At 36.3% G+C, this 17708-nt stretch overlaps 1 protein-coding gene across 1 annotated transcript in view; it reads left to right on the top strand.

Moving 5' to 3' along the window:
- Positions 1–16499: 16499 nt before the first annotated feature.
- Positions 16500–17708, top strand: part of DSG3 (desmoglein 3) — a 49766-nt gene continuing 48557 nt past the window's right edge. The window contains exons 1-2 of the mRNA XM_044682885.1: positions 16500–16517; positions 16684–16746. Of these exons, the coding sequence (XP_044538820.1) occupies positions 16500–16517; positions 16684–16746 (81 nt within the window). The remainder of the gene's footprint in view (positions 16518–16683; positions 16747–17708) is intronic.

Genomic DNA, 17708 nt, shown 5'->3' with positions numbered 1-17708 from the left:
CCATGAGGAACCAGAAGACCTGGACATTTCTTTAAATGGCTCTATGAAAGGAGAATTCTGATATAAGGATATAGCAATTTCTAATATCTGGTCCCAACTATGAGTAATCTCCCAACAATTGTCAGCTAAATTTTCAATTGAGTAAAGAATAAAAAATAAAATAAAATAACAAGTATTAAGATAGCACTAGGGCTAAAAGACAACTGGCCCTAGAATGAGAGAAGAATTTGAAATAAATATTTTTAACAGCAGCTATTCAGAAAACCTCATCAGGAAAAAGTATATTCCATCATTTGTAGCCATATTTCATGACCCACGGCATCAGTTTTTTTTAATTAAGGAAGGATTTTTAAATGATTTGTGGACTGGTGATTAATTTACAGAGCCAGACTGGCCTATATTCTATTGAATGGAGCCAGGAGATTTGATTCTAGAGACAAATATTGCTATTGGTGTAGGGCAGTGATGGGCAAACTACGGCCTGTGGACTAGATGCGGCCCCCTGAAATGTTCTATCCGGCTGCATGACATTATTTCTAATCTGACAAATATAATGAGTAGGATATAGTACAATGAAGCTCAAAAGAGTTGCCTTAGAAACAGACTGACAGATAAGCATTTCCTTTCCTTTGAACCCCTCTTTAAAAAGTTTGTCCATCACTTGTGTAGGGCATCAAATGAAACTCTCCCACACATCCTCTGTCATTATGGTCCTGAGCTCTGGAAAGTTATAGGATATATTTAATTCCCTGATAGTGAAGGCCCTAAGATAATGGGACCTAGCTAATGATATTCTAATTGTTACCTAGATTGTTACCTAATTTAGAAAACAATCCAATGTATGCTAACCTGATGAAGAAACCAAAGATATAGGACTCCATCAGATCTATAAACATAGAACTCATTATAGGAATTAGGCAAGACTCAGAATGAACTCTTGAAAAGAAGAGTGAAAAGCAATTATGTCTCTTTATTAAATTTTATTCCATGTATTATATTTCTTTGTGATCTACTTTATAACTGAATTATACCAATATAAAGTTTACTTCTTTAGATTTTATATTGTGCTTTTAATATTATCAGATATTTAATTATTTATCCCAGTAAAATGTAATGTGATCTGTTATTCTGGGTATATCAGTTGTTGACTGAAGATAGGCTATAAACATATTTAGTTGTTTGGTGGACCAGTAGTTGAAAAGACTTGACTGGAGATAAATCTTCTATAAAAACCTATCTATTATATTTACTTCTATAGGAACAGTGATAGGAAAAGGAAATTGGAGATATTGAAATAAGAAGTTTAGGAACTGTAATTCCCTAACTCTAAAATTTTCTTAACTAACCCAACCACCAAAATCTATCCCGCGAGGGATTTCTTCATGATTGCTAAGAGTGATCCTTCTTATTCTATTCTAATTAAATTCCTAAATATCTATCTTTCTATCCTATACTAAACATATACTTATAATCAGAGAAGAATCAGTCAGATTTCTTTTCCTGCTGCTCAGATGAAAAAAAAAAAAAAACACAGCTTTCAGAATCCTCACAAACTCCCCACTCACACAGCTCTCTCTTCTTTTTCTGCCACCTTCTGGGCTCAGCACAGGTACTGCACCCAATACAATCTCTGGTCAGCTAGAATAGTTTCAAGAGATGAATCCACCAGAAATTTCTCCCAACTCTCAGAGCAGCCTCCTCAAACAATCTTCTTTATTCAGGATCGTTCAAAGAGTGAGTCCATTGGTCCAATTTTCTTTCCCAAAGCTCCTTGAGAAAATTCTCTTCCCATGAGTCATCTTTGAGATTCCATTCTGGCTTAAAGAAATCCAACCCACTGAACTCTCTCTTTATTCATCTATCAACAACAATATCCTATTTCCTAATTAATTCTTAATTAACTAACATTCTGCTACAGATAAAAACTGGCTATGTCTGTTCCCTTAAACATTAGCTGAATAATGTAAAAATCTCTTGATCCTTGTAGAACCCACTAATTTTAATCCTTTATAGAATGTAATAAATCTAGATATGTACCATATATCAAAGACTGATTTGGGTGGAACAATTAAAGGAATTATCCCTTCCTAGGAAATAATTGGCACTGCCTTTTTGTCCCTTGAAAGGTTTAGCAAGAAGTGTGACTCTACTGGTGAAACTGGACCTTTCACCTATTTTTGGCATTTTCCAATTGTCACCAAGGTAAATTTTCATTAAGGTTTTACTTAGTTATAAGAGTTAAGCTGGGGTTTAGAGGAAAGGGATCATGCAATATATTCAAGCAGTTGTGAGACTCAAATAAGATAATAGATTTAAAGCACTTCATAAGCCTTAAAGTACTATATAAATGCCAGTTATTATTACTATTGTGCTAATGTTGTTAGCGTTATCACTGTCATTAGCCTATAGCCATCAGGCTTCCAGTGTGATGATGACTTCATTCTCTGAGCCTTTACCTGAACTTCTACTGAGCTCAATGTCTAAAAAGCAATATGTGACTGTGCTGGTAAATGTTTAAAGGGGGTCAGGGGATGAGTTGCTTGGAGGAAGCTAAGCAACACACTTTTGTTGAATCTGCTTTGTCAAAACTTTTAAGTATAAACAGTCCACAAAATAACAAAACAAGCCTTGATTTATAGCAGTTGAAGATCTCTAAGGTGTAAATATTCACAATGAAATTTAGCAATTGACTCTCCCTGGGCAGATATCTGTTTGCCTTGGTTTCCTTGATTATAAAGAGGGGAAAATAATAACACCTACCTGCCAGGCTAGTTGTGACAAACAGGATTATATATGTAAAGCATTTAAGCAGGTGACACAGTGCCTGGCACATGATAGGTATTTAATAAATATTCCTTTTTGGTCCTCAGACTATTTATCTCATACATATATACATATATATAATAAACATAAATGTGTGCATAGATTTTTTGAGTGATACCAGATATGAATGCCTTGTATAAAACAAATAAACATGTAGTTAATCCTTTTTTTTTTTTAATTGGCTCTCCCAAGCTGGTTAGAGCTAACTCCAGCACACCCTTGAATGTATTTCAGAAAATGAAGACTTATCAGAAATGCTTAGGGTAAATATAGGGGCAGCTTGGTGGTATGGTGAGTAGAGTCCTGAAGACAGGGAGACTTGAGTTCAAATCCACCCGCAGACACTAAGTAGCTGTATGACCCTGGGAAAGGTGCTTACTCTGACTAACTCAGTTTTTCCATTTGAAAAATAGGGATAATAATAGCATCTACCTCCTAGGGTTGTTATAAGAATATAATGAAGTAATATTTATAAAGAATTTTGTGAATCTTAAAGCATTATATAAATACTATCATTATTATTAAGCAGACATTGTCAATAAACATTTATTAAGTGTCTACTATGTAACAGGCATTGTGCTAAGGTCTGGGGATACAAAGGAAAACAAAAGACAGTCCCTGCCTGCAAAGAGCTCATAATAAAAGGGAAAACAACAGACAAATAAGCATGTACAAAATAGGAAATAACCAAGAGAGAAGCACTAGAATTAAGAGAGATTAGAAAAGACTTCCTATAAAAGGTAGAATTTTAGCTGGAAATTGATAGAAGCCAAGGAAACCAGAAGACAGAGATAAGGAGAGGCGCTTAAAAATGGAATATCTTATTCCAGGAACAAATATCACTGGATCAAATATGGAGGAAGGGCAGTGGGGGGAAGAAGGGTTATGGTAAGGGGACTAGACTATAAAGGGCTTTGAATACCAAACATAGGATTTTGTGTTTCTTCCTTGACAGTATAAGGGGCAACTGAAGTTTTTTTGGGGGGAAGAGCGGTTGCACAATAGAATCAGACATGCACTTTAGGAAAATCATTTTGGCAGCTGAATGGAAGATGGTAGATATTGGGAAGAGATCTGTAGCAGGCAGATAAACCATCAGGTTATTACAATAGTCCAGACATAAGAAGATGAGGACCTATACCAAAGTGATGGCAATATCAGAGGAAAGAAGGGAGAATATTTTAGAAACACTGCAAAGGTGAATTAACAGACCTTAATAAGAGATTCCATATTAGGAGGAGGAGAATGAAAAATAATGAGGAGTCGAGAATGATACATAGGATTTTAAGCCTGGGGGACTGGAAAGATAATAGCACCCTTAACAATAATGGGGAAGTTTGGAAGGGGAGAAGGTTTAGGAAAAAAATAATGAGTTCAGTTTTGGGCAGATGAGTTTAAGATGTCTACTAGATATCCAGTTAAGAGATGTCTAAAAAATAGTCAGAGATGCAAGACTGGAAGTCAGGGAAGAGAGTAGAATAAATTTGAAAATCATCAACAAAGAGATGTTAATTAAATCCTAGGTAGCTGATGAGATTACCATGTGAAGATGAAGATGAGGTTGGCCAGGCAAACCAAAGAATTCCTAGTTGCTTTCTGCCTATCTTTTTCCTTTTGAGGGCATAGATAACAGACCTGCAATCCTGAGAATGTGTGTTTTTTAGATTTGGGAGTTAGCTCATAGATAATCTTGAATTTGAGTATTCACAGTTTCAGGATTTACAGAGTTCAAATATCAGAACCTGACCTTCCAAAAAGAGATTTTTCTCATAGAATGCAATTTGGAGAAGGAAGACTCTTCCTTCATGCCATGCCACCGCAAGGCAAAATATCTGAATCATCTCAAGCCTACTTGACATTACCATAAGTTGCTTGAATAATATAGGTTCCAGATGAACAGAAAATAATTGTTCAGAAGTCATACAGAGGATCTTTCCCTTCCAGGGTGATCTAATGAATCTCCTGGGTTATTTGAATATTTTACATTTCCTTTATTTGTTCATTTCTTCCCATGAGTCATTTGTGTCTTACACATTTTACATGGTAAAGGAAATAAAAATCTTCAACAATATTATACATGATGGTTTTGTGGGAAAGGGCTCTGTTACACACATAGCATCCCTTCTAGACTATTCCACTCATACTTTTAGGCTAAATCACTACCAACCACTATCTCCACGTCCAAGGTACTCTGTAGATCTGGTATTTCTCTCTCTTTTTTTTTTTAACCCTTACCTTCCATCTTGGAATTAATACTGTGCCTAGCTGCCCCCTAGAGCTAGTATTTCTAAAGCTATGGCTCAAGAGCCCCTCCTTCCCATTTCATTTGACCTTTAATAGTTAATCAGTAGATATAATTGCCCATAAATAAAGTCATTTATAGAATTGGTATTATTTTTTTAACAATGACACTACCCACAAGGCTTATCACGCTGAAGTTTCTTATTCTTCACTGCCTATTTCTGGCCCTATCAGAGCTGAATCTTTTGGAATAAACCTATTTCCCAAATGTGTCTAGAGGAAAAGGGAACAAAATGTACTCATCCAGGTAGCTGGCTGTTGTTATTCAGTCCTTTTAGATTCTATGTGACCTCATTTTCTTTGCAAAGATATGATGATGGTTTGCCCAATGTGTCCCCATTTTACAGATATAGAACTGAAGCAAATAGAGATTAAGGGATTTGCCGAGGGTCACACAGATAGCAAGTGTCTGAGTCCAGATTTGAACTCACATCTTCCTGAATCCAGGCCAACTGCTCTATATTCTGCACTAACTAGCTGCCCTAAAGAAAGTTAGAGGTATTTAAAACATGGAGTGGCAATGTGGAAATGATAGGAAAAATATTCTTATTTTGCTTTTTTTCCTCATCCCCTATTGCCCTAACATACTTAAGAGTATAAAGGTTTTCTACAAGATAACTACATGGTCACCCTTATTAGAAAAATTTGGAAATACCAAATTTCATGACTATATAAATTATAGTTTCTTCTTTACCATTCGCTTCTATTTTTTAGCTGAGGTCACCTTTGAAAACAAAATGACTTGCAGTTTATGGTATGGAGGCAAAACAAAAACAAGTTTCCTCAAATTCAGAGTAACAAGTAGTAAAAGAATCAGTCCTCAAATATGGGGGGGGGGGGAATCTTTTAGTTCCATTTGTTGAAGTCCATAGAAACTGGATTTGTTAAAACAGACAACTCTGCCATTGCATCTCAAATCAATATGATAGTCTTCCCTTCAAGTTGTTTTGTCATTAGTTAATTATGGCAAGTCCCTGATTTTAACTTAGGAAAGATACTTAAAAGTTAACAGCCTGAGTGCCTATAGTTGTGGGAGAAGGTGGAAAGATAGGAAAAAGCAATCTTACAAAGAAAAAAAAAGGAATAAAAAGTAGAGAGTGAGCCCAAGCTTATCTCACATGGTCAAGAAAGAAAACTTTCATACTTTGAAATCAGGAAAGAATCATTTTGTCCTTAAGAATTACTTTAACAATCACAATATTGTGATAATTAGATTAAATCTACACTGTCCAAAGGTGAAAAACATCTCCATTTTGGGGTGGTCTATAACCCATGTGTGCTAGAGTAACAAATCATAATTTCCTAACTGCCTCGTGGGCAGTCCTAAGAAAAGCGTCTGTTGTTATTGGAAACACAAACTAAGAGGATGCCACAGGAAGTGACACAAAAGAGGCCCCTTTAAAAAGAGACCTCAGTCATCTGGGTTCGGTCTTCTGCTTTGTGAATGGGACCTGAAGGAGCTCTGCTGGTTCGTGACTGGAGCATTCCACATGGTGAGTATAAAGACTGAATCTTCCTGAACTTCTCTTAAGGAACTTCCCTTTTAATAGAGACTTTGTGACCGAAGCTTTTACTTCATTCGCCTCTAGGCCCCCCCACCCTCCGGGCCTCTGGCCCTCTGAGGTTCCAGCCTTGGGTTAATTAGATCTACCTGGATTAACTAGGGTATGAGAGCAAATTAACTACTGTATTAAAGTTTTGTTTCCTTCTTTCTTCTTCCTCTTTTCATTTGTAAATAAATTTCTATAAAAGTCATTTTAACTTTAGGCTACTCTTTTATTGGGGAGTGATAATTGTTCAATCCCCTGGTGACATAACCTTTTAATATATTCAACCCCAAAACCCCTTTTCCACATTACAATATACAACCCCTCCAGCATAAAGAACCTCCCTAACAGTTGGCTGTTACTATTTTCCTGAAGTCCCTTGCCTTAGCTGTATTAGCATGGTGCCCAACTGAATATCTATGCTTTAATTAACTTCAGTGGTCAGCCAGCCAATAAGCATTTCTTAAGTACCTACTATGTGTCAGGCACTCAGCAGTTCTGAGCTAACAAAGTTCTGGGCAGACAAAGAAAGACGGTCCCTGCCTGAAAGGAGCTTAGAATCCAATGAGAGAAGAAAACATACAGAAGAAAACTAAAAGGTAGGGACTGGGGGGTGGGAAGGTACCTCACATGGAAGGGCATGACAGAATGCAGCCAGGTAGGAAATTCTAAGCTACCATTGTTTTAACTGTGTGGACACAAATGAAGATAATTAGAATAGTAGCTTTAAAAAAACCAAGAACAGTCTACACAAGGGTCCAGAAGAGGTAGAACCTGTTCTAGTGGCATATCTTAACCTTTACAAATTGTCAGCTGACTAACTCATGGATGCAAACACCCCCATATAATGAAGTACTACACAAAGGCCCTAACAGAGCTTTAACCTGTTTTCTCTACCTCTATGGCATGTTTTAAAGTCTGAAAACTGGCTCGGAATTAAGTTGTCAAAAATTCAGGCTATGGACAAGCTTGATGGTGTGATGTTTTGCCATTTGCTAACTCTGCATCCTCTGAGTCAAAGGCCCACTATCCAAACTCGCAAAGAGCTTTCATTATAGATAGTGGCCATGTATGAAGAAGAGCTAGTACCTATGTCCCTGGGAAAAAATTGTGCTGAATTCAGCCAAGGCTGTGAGAAATGGCCACCCTCTCTACATGAGATCTGAGATTTCATTCGAATAGAAAAGACAAGAAGCATTTCTTAAGCACCTACTATGTGCAAAGCATGTTACAAATATTATCTCTTTTAATTTTCACAACCACAGTAGGAGGTAGATGCATTATTATCATCATTTTATGGTTAAGGAATCTAAGACAAACACAGGTTAAGTATCTTGCTCAGGATCACACATTTAGAGTTTAAGAGTAGATTTGAACTCAAGACTTCCTGGCATCTCTATACATTGTGACACCAAGGTATGGAAGAAAAACCCTCTGCCAATGCAGGTCTGTACCTTCTTGCATTTTATAGTCTTAGAGAATCGCTTAAAACAGGCTAAGTAAATTCAGAAATAGTAAAATGACATACTCAAAGAGCAATCAGCTTAAAACACCAAAAATATGAATGATGTGGCCAGGGTAACGGAGTCAATTTGTGTCAGAAGCAGAACTTGAACTTTTGGTTTCAAGGTTAATTCTCTCTCCATGATATCATGCTCCTTTTCTACCTTTATGTGGGAATAATAAATTTCAAAAAGTCAGCTATGAAGAGAGTTAGAAGTCTTCCTCTTCCCTTTTCTCCTTCTACCATCTCAGCCAATTATTCCAAAGCATAGACCCAGCATCTAAGAAAACAAATAATGTTTTATCTCCCCTAGAATCACTATCCTAAAATTCCTGCAAAGTGACAAAAATTGTTGATGTTACTGATACATGTCAAAGATAGAACCTCCCCCAAAGGAGAAAATAGAGAAACTATTTTTGTGGTGCTACTTCCAACAAACTTGCCTGATCTATAGACTAAAATTCAAAGGCATTGTTCCCAATAATATACAAACCACACAACATTTCTGACCCTGGGTCCCAATCAACTGTCAAAATATCCTAAAACTTCATTAAAATATGTAAGTTTTGTGCATGGCTGCCCATTTCACTAGTGTACTGATTTATCACAAAATTGCTCATTTAGAGAGCACTTGCCTCTAAAGAGTGATGAAAGTCAATTGTAGGACTAGATCCCCCGTTATTTGCCCCCAAAGCCCCTACAAACCCAAACTAATTCAGTATCCAAATGAGTACATTAAGTTTAGAGAATACATCTTAAAGAACTCAAAGATGGGTTAGATCCTTAGACTAAATCAATTCAAAAGAGATGGGAGCTTCTTAAAAAAGAATCTGAAAACAAGGTTGGGATAATACTGCTTGACTAGACTATCCTCAAGCAATAGACACATCTTCCATCTTCAGATGTGTTCAATGGTGTGCTGGAGCCAACTGTACTGGCTCTGTAGTGGAAATTGGTAAATTTTCAGTGTGAGAGAGAATATTTATATATATCAGAAATGGGCGAGTGCTATAAATCAAGGCTCAGATTGTTTCATTATCTGGACTTAAAATAATGAAGAAAATGTTAAGAATGCAGATTAAACCTTAAAGTGTGCCGTGTGTGTGTGTGTGTGTGTGTGTGTGTGTGTGTGTGTGTGTGTATAAATGTATGTATCCGGGAAACTATATAGATACTCCCAGAAAATCAGTTTTTAAACATTTACTGACCTATCCCTACCTATATATTCAAAGCCTTTCCAACTTGGCTAAACCTGCTAGAATTGCACTCTTCTCCCTTCAAGACCCCACCTCGTAATTAGGTATTTGAGAAAATGAAATCTATTGTGATAATGTAAAGCCCTAAACTTGAGTTCTAAAACTCAACTCTACAGAAAAAATGAGAGGAAACAGTGCTAGAAGACAGTTCACATAAGAAAGGCCTTTGTGACTGCTTGGGATATCAATATGAATCAAGAGTGAGATGTGACAGATAAACGGGTTTACATAATCTTATGTGCTGTTTTTTTAAACCCTTACATTCTGACTTATAATTCATACTAAGTATTGGTTCCAAGGCAGAAGAGCAATAAGGGCTAGGCATGGGGTTAAGTGACTTGCCCAAAGTCACACAGCCAGGAAATATCTGAGATCAGATTTGAACCCTTCCCGTATTCAAGCCTGGATCTCTATCCACTGAGCCACCTAAATAAATGCCCCTAAACCACGAATTTTAATCTTTTTTGTGTTATGGCCCACTTTGGCAGTCTGGTGAAGTCTCTGGATCTGTAATTAGAATTTTTTTTTAATTCTAAAACTAAATAGATAGGATTGTGAAGGAAACCAATTATATTGAAATACAATTAACAAAAAAAAATATCTTTAAGACAAGTACTGAACAAGTTCATACAAAATCTATCTTTGGATCCCATATTAATAACCCTTGCTCTAGAATCAATTCTCTTTCCTATTTAAATTTTTAATTATGTTTTTGTGGACAATATAGCAATATTCAGACTAGGTAGATTCAGAAATAGTAAAATGACATACTCAAAGAGTAATCATAATGATTCAGGGTCAACTTAGAGGATCTCCCATGAAGTAGCACAGCAATCTTGCCCTTGTTCAGTTCACCTTTTTGATTTGGAAAAAGACCCCAGGTCTCTTTCCATTTTACCAATCCAAGCAATACAACAGTAGACATAAAAATATTTGGAGACCTGGGGTCTCATCAGATTCAAAAACTTAAAATAAAGTTTGGCTATGCCAAAGTATCACTGGATCCCAAGATCATGACACTCAAGTGAAATGAATCACTTTCATACCTGAAGGCATGACAGATTGTCTAAGCAAGTATCCATCATGTCCTATCACACCCAAAACTTAGGGTATGGGTCAGTGCTAAAACATGGTGTCACTGAAACTAACACTCACAAGCTAAATTGGTTTTTGTGACTAACAGAGCAAGGGTCCAATTGACTCAGGAGACCTGTTGTGCTAGGAAGACAAGCTCTAGGTTTCCATGCCCTTTTGTTTCCTTTTGGGTGGATCCTACCAGGAAAAGCCTGAACATGTTGACACTGCCTGGATAGCCTTGAATCAAGGACCGCAAATCCAGGGTGCAGAGGCTGACGTGATGGGAAAGGCTATCTTTCTCAAGAATCCACAGGAATCCTCAAGTCTCTTTAAAGAAAAACGAAATAACACTAATGCTCAGAGGAAAAAAGAAGCTAACAAGAAGCAATGGAGCCAGCATCCTCATTGGCCAAATAATACTTTGATTGAAGACTTGGATTTACTAACAATTAGACCTGAAATGGCTTCTAATTCACTACTGTATGTCAGTGAAGGGAATAAATTGTGTTCATACAGAAGCAGACCAATTAAACTTGCCCAGAGCTGCAGAAAACATGTCTCTTTTTTTGATGTGAAAGGAGTGTTTCACTGGACCCTGTTTGAATACCAAATAAACACAGGTGAATTAAATAATGCCTTTCTGCCCTGGAAAAAAAATTATGCCAGAAAGCCTTTCTTCTTCCTTCCTTCCTTCCTTCCTTCCTTCCTTCCTTCCTTCCTTCCTTTCTTTCTTTCTTTCTTTCTTTCTTCCTTTCTTTCTTCCTTTCTTTCTTTCTTTCTTTCTCTCTAACATTTGGAAAGGATTGTGAAGCTACAGAAGATAACCCCAATACCAACAAGGTTTTTAGAGTATGTGTGCAAGTTTAACAGGTTTTCCTAAATTAAAACCTTTTTAAATCATCAAAATAGCAAAGAAGTTTCCCAACCAACCTTCTCTCCTTAGAGTTAGTTGGGGTCATGGATCCATGGATTGTAGATTTAGACTCTCCAGTTCAGACTAGAATGTTTTTAGAGTCAGTAAAATAACAGCAAAACCTGAGGTTTGCTTTTTTGTAGAGAAGCCAAAAATGATGCAAACATGAAAAATAAAGATTAATTGATTGTTTATCTTTGGAGATTTCCTGCTTGCCAGAGTTTGCATTTGGAAACCAAAGTATTTGTTAAGAATCATGACAGGCCTCAAAATTTCTCAACTTTCTGTCATTTTTTCCAGAAAAAGACAAGACCTAGTCCCAGATCTCATCATGCAGATCTCTCTTTTACTTTGCACTGCAGTTATGTCCATCAAACAGCCACACCTCACATCTTGCGGTTTTTTAAAACCAAGAGGAAGACTCCACCTCTTATTGCACCTTATGCATGGGTGGAGTAGAAAGAGAAACAATCATCCAAGAAACTGTGTTCCTTCAAAGGTTCCACCAAAAATAATTCTCTTACAATCTGATTGCTAGACAAACAGAAGGCATCGTTTTCCCATTACTTTACCTAAGAGAAAACTTCTATGTGATTTGTGAAAGATATACAAAGAAAGATTCAAGAAATATCCATAATACATCCATTTGAATCCTCGGATCACAAAATGTTATGGTTAAAGATCATTTATTCCAAGTACCTCATTTAATAGATAAATATACATGAAAAAGTAAAGAGATTTGCCCAAATTCACACAGCAAAGAAATGAAAGAACCAGAGCCCAGATCTTTTGACACCAAATTTCACATTTTCATCTCATCCCACTTGGCATTTTTAAAATTCTTAGAATGTAAATTAATAGTAGTAATAATGACAAAGCAGCATGTACATAGTGCTTTAAGGTTTATAAAGCACTTTACAAATAATATAATAAACATCTTATCTTCACAGCAACCCTGGGAAATCAGTGCAATTATTAACTTCATTTTACTGGTGAGGAAACTGAGAATGAGAAGTTAAGTGATTCACCCAAAGTCATTCACTTAATAAGTGTCTGAGCCTAGATTTGAACTCAGGGCTTCCTGAGTCCAAGGCCAGCACTGCTACCTAGTCTGACACCTAGTTTTTGACTACAAAGCAATTTAAACATTTCATTTGATTTCACTTGATCAGAGATTTAAGAACTGGAAAACCTTAGGTTGTCAACTGCCCCCTTCTCACTTTATAAATGACAAAGCCAAGGCCCAGAGAACCTTGCTCATGCTAATTATTAGCAAAGTCAGGATTTAAACCCATTTCTCTAGCTTGATAAAACTCAGATTAATAGTGTCTAAGGCAAGTTCTAGGCAAAACTGTGAAATAGGCAAAGGTTGGGTTTTTTTGGGTTTTTTTTTTTTTTAGGAACTTTGACCTCCTGTTTCCATGATGTTTTTCTTCCTTTCAGCGATCCCACATCACTCTGGGGAAAAGGGCTGTCCTATTTCCCCAAGTTCTCCACTCAAGGAAGAAAGTGATCTGAAAAACCTTGAGACCTAATCCCCTCCAGGCATATTAGTAGTTTAAAATAATAGCTCTGGAAAAGGACAAAAACACCTACAACTAACTTATAACCCAAACCTACTAACACAACACAAAAACCGGAATCATAATGATAGCATTTCAGGCATCAGGAAAAGAGAAGAATACAGTATTTTGGCTGAGGAGCTTTGCTTAAAGCTATTAAAATCATAGCAAGTGAGCAACCACTTATTCTGCCCAGTAGGAAAGAATGATATCACACAAAATGGTGACTATCACTTAACACATAACCAAAACAGAAAAGGTGGTATTTCATCTCAGTTTACTGATATCTAGAATTTAGATCCCACACCAGGACAAATACACCCAGTAACAATTGTACACGTAAGGACCTTTAAAGAAACAAAAGCAAGAATCGCAGAAACAAACTAAATAAAGCCATGTATTTCCCAACTGGAAAATGTATAATTAGGATCACTAATTAAATTTCTTCCTAAACAAAAAAGAAATGCATATGCAGTCTTTCTGGCAGATATTTTTAGGTGCCTTCAGGAAATTATGCTAATAGAGGATAGGTGTGACTTCCCATAGCCTGAATGAAACAGAGAATGACAGTGACAGATCATGATTCTTCCAACCAAGTCTAACCCCTCAGGGAGTATGCATAATTTTGTTAATGCCTTTTTATTAAACTAACATTCAAAAGTAGATCTGCAGGAGCAATCCAAAGCAGGGAAATATTCAAAACTGGTAAGATCTTTTATATAAGAAATATAATCTGAATATTTCAAATCAAAATGATAATCACAACACACAATTACTTTCATTTCATATTCATTCCTTACTAGAAGACCATAGGTAATGAGTCCATAAAGCCAAGGGAAAAGCTGAAAGAGATTTACATGAATGAGCAAACTAGTGAATTCATAATAGATGTCAAACATGTTCCAGTTTCCAGGAAGGGATGAAATTGTGACTTTTGACTCCTAAAACTGTTTCTAAAATTAATACAATATATAGTATCCACCTCTCATTCAAGACCTGTGATTTCAGTGATGTAGATAGTTCTCTTCCCAGTATGGTGAGCAATCCCTTCATGCCCTTTCAATGTTTAATTTTTGTCCATGTCTTGATGCAGTTGTGGAAAGAAAGTAAGATTTGGAAAAGTAGGGGGCACAGAAATCATTGCAGATAAAGTGAGTAGCTCAAGCAAAAATGAAGAGGTAGAAAAATATAGTACATATTTGGAGATTAGCCAGAAGTCATGCTTGGCTAGAGTAGAGAATACACAAAGGAATATTTAATGGAGTCTCAGAATTGAAGACTGGAAATGTGGATAGAAGCCACATGATGAAGGGCTTTTTAATGTCAAGCTAAAGTATTTGAATTTAATTTAATTGGCAATGGGGTGCTCTTAAAGATTTTTGGAACAAGGAATTGAAGTGATCAGAGCAATGCAATCTTGGCCCAGGGTCTTCCCTCCCCCATTTAGCCACAGCAGCTCAGAAAGACACAAGGAAGATCAACCCCCACCCCAGGCTTTACTTCATCTAGTAAGGGAAACAATTTATAATAACTAAAAGAAACCCAAAGCAGTTAGATATTGCAAAGATAATGTAAAATTATATACAGAATATAAAAAGCAGAAAGAGGTTTCTGATCAACATTTCTTGGTAGAATCATAGGATCAATGACCTCAAATGAGATGAGACCTTAGAGGCCAGCTTCTTTTACAGATGAGGAACCACTTCATTTAGAAATGAAGAAACTGAGGCTCAGAGAGGGAAAGTCACCAGCTATTGCTGAAAGTAGATTTTATATTGATAGTAATGTGAAAGAGCAACAAAGCACAGGGGCTCACGCACATATACGAGAGATATATCACAGAGCAGGTGGAGAGGGAAGGATGGAGAAGAGAAGGAGGAGGAGGAGGAGGAGGAGGAGGAAAAGGAGAAGGGGCAGAAAGAAGAGAAGAGAAGAGAAGAGAAGAGAAGAGAAGAGAAGAGAAGAGAAGAGAAGAGAAGAGAAGAGAAGAGAAGAGAAGAGAAGAGAGAGAAGATATTAGAACTTCCCAAAATTAACATTTTTTCCCCCAAATTAAGACTGGGCTTTGCAAATCCTTGTGTCTCTCCCATTCCCTAAGAGGGAAATAGGCCCCATTTCCTTAGGCATATAAACATGAGTCTCAATTTTAGTCCAGAATTCAAATCACTGACTGTAATAAATCCTCTGAGAAAAACTTTCTGTTTCTAAATTCTCATAATACTGATTACTAAAAGATCCTGTGATAACATCTACTTGTCCATATCACCTCATCACTATCTCATCACTATCTGTATCTTCCTTTGTAAACAACCAAAAGGCACAAGGCTGTTTTTAAGGGTTCTGTTCTGTTGTGTTTTTTTTAAATAGAGAGTTATTTAGGCTTATATCTTTCCATAGCAGTTTTTTTTTTTTTAGAAAATTTAAAATGAAAAACTACATAGCCAATCACTTTCCTTATCCTAGATGAGAATATTGCCAAAAAATGCAGTTGTAACGCTGGAAAAACCTGCAAAAACCTCAAGCCTGTTCTTGTGATATTTCCAGTTTAAGCTGGCAGCCTCCAAAGACTCACAGATGAGCTAATTCTCCTGTTCGAATCAACCAGACCCTCCTCCCAAAAGCTTTGTCTCCTCTTCTGAGCTCCAGAGCTGAAATAAAAAAGATGTGGGCAACCTGAATAGGAAAAGAGGCAAGTAAGCAAAGGTGATTCAGGTCAAAGGATGGATTTTGTGACTAAATAGTTGCATTATAGTTAGAAAAACTTCAGGCAACAATTACTTTGTTACTTTTATCTAGAATTGCAAATTTTTCCAAAGTAGTGCATGAGTTTCCATTTCAATTTTGTCTGATCATTTACTAATGTAATAAAATCAATGAAATAAACGTAAAATATGGCCACTGAATTACAAGAATGAAACCCAGTTTACATCGATGTAGGGTTTTAAAGTTTACAAAGTACTTAAAAATATTATCTCTTTTTGTTTTCACAAAAATCCACACAGATATGTTACTTCAGGTATTATTTGCCCTATTTTACAGAAGAGAAAACTGAGGTTCAGAGGATTTCAATAATATATCCATAGTCACAGAGTTAGTAAATGCCATAATAGAATTCAAATTCAAATCTTCTGACTCCAAGGCCAGAGTTCTTCCACTACTTAATATATCTTTCTGGTTCCTTGAATATTTAATTTTTTAAAAACCTTTTCTTGAAGCTTGTATTTCATTTAACTTTTTGTCCCCTACAGGTACTTATGTTGTATGTATATCCAAACTTTACATGGAAATATAATTTGAGGAGTTCTTTTTTAAGTTTAACCAAAAGGAAAAACTTGGAATCTTCTTTTACATTGTGATGAAGGTTGGCTTTTTCATTTCCAAGTGATAAATTTATTATTCACCTGGTATTTTCTTATTATACTTTGTCTTCAGCCCATGAAATTTCCTTTCAGCTTCCTTCAAAGGAATCCATTCACCAGAAATTGAGGTGTGTCTAAGGTTTTACCTGGGAGCAAAATGATGCAAGTCTTTCAGGTGAGACCAACCCAGGGTTTTAGGGTGGAGAATCACATAGCAGCTCCATGTATACATGCTAAGAGAAAGGAGAAGACGCACCGCTGAGATCCAACATTCTCCAGGTTTCCATTTCAAGAGGTTCAAATACTAGGACTGAAACAGCAACCCTGGGATTTGCTCGCAGGAGAAATCAGAGACCATGGACTGGCTTGCTTTGAGAACTGTGGGAGTGCTGGTCATTTTAATGGTAAGTTTTCCCTTTCCCCTACTAATTGCAACCTGTCCCTTCTATATTAATTACTTCTTTTTTAGGGATGATTATGTTGAAATTTTGGATTCTACTGCTATGGAGAATCTATCAAATTAGCACTTTGCCAACGAACAATGTTTCGCAGCACTTTTAAAAGCTGAGTTGAGCAATATTATTTTGTTTTTACTTTTCATTCGGATGTTATAATTCTCAATTTTAAAATAAGAGAAAAATGTCTATTTTGAAAGTTACCATCAAGCATTACTTCAATTCAGTGAATAGTTTCAATGTTTTCATTAGAGGAAATTTGTTAAAATCCTAATACCAACCGACAAAAAAAGCTGACTTCTTCACTTTTTTTTTTTTCTAAAAGAAATGCCTTGATCATCCAAATAGCAACTTGTAGAAGAATCTTAGGAATTAAAGGGAATTTAGACATCAGCTAGTCCAATCTCCAGCCTAGGGCATGGATCCTTTCTAGGATATCCCCTACAGCTTATCAATTAATTTTCACAGTTGTCTATGACCAGGTATCTTATGTGTCTGTTCCTGACTCTTGAGATGTTTTTTAAGATATTCAAGATCATAGTTGGAATTATTTTTAAATCAATGTTTTGTTTCATTGAAATTTGAATATAGCCAGTGGCCCAATGAGGGAAGTATATTTGAAATCAGGAAGACCTGAGTTCCAATTCAGCTTCAGAAACTTATGAAATGTATGACTCTGGGCAAGTAGTTTGACCTCTACCAGCTTCAGTTCTCTCAGCCATAAAATGGGAATAATAATAGGACCCACCTCCCAGTCTTGTTGTGAGGACAAAATGAGATAATATTTGCAAAACATGCTTAGCACATGGTAAGTGCTATCTAAATGCTTATTTGCTTCCCTTCTCTTGCAATTGGATACAGGAATAAAGAAGTTATTCTAGCAATAACGTTTTTAGAAAATACAATAAGCA

The sequence above is a fragment of the Gracilinanus agilis genome, chromosome 1, assembly GCF_016433145.1.
Source record: "Gracilinanus agilis isolate LMUSP501 chromosome 1, AgileGrace, whole genome shotgun sequence".
Taxonomy (NCBI): Eukaryota; Metazoa; Chordata; class Mammalia; order Didelphimorphia; family Didelphidae; genus Gracilinanus; species Gracilinanus agilis.
Note: the sequence above shows the minus strand (reverse complement) of the source record. Positions and strands in the feature narration are given on the sequence as shown.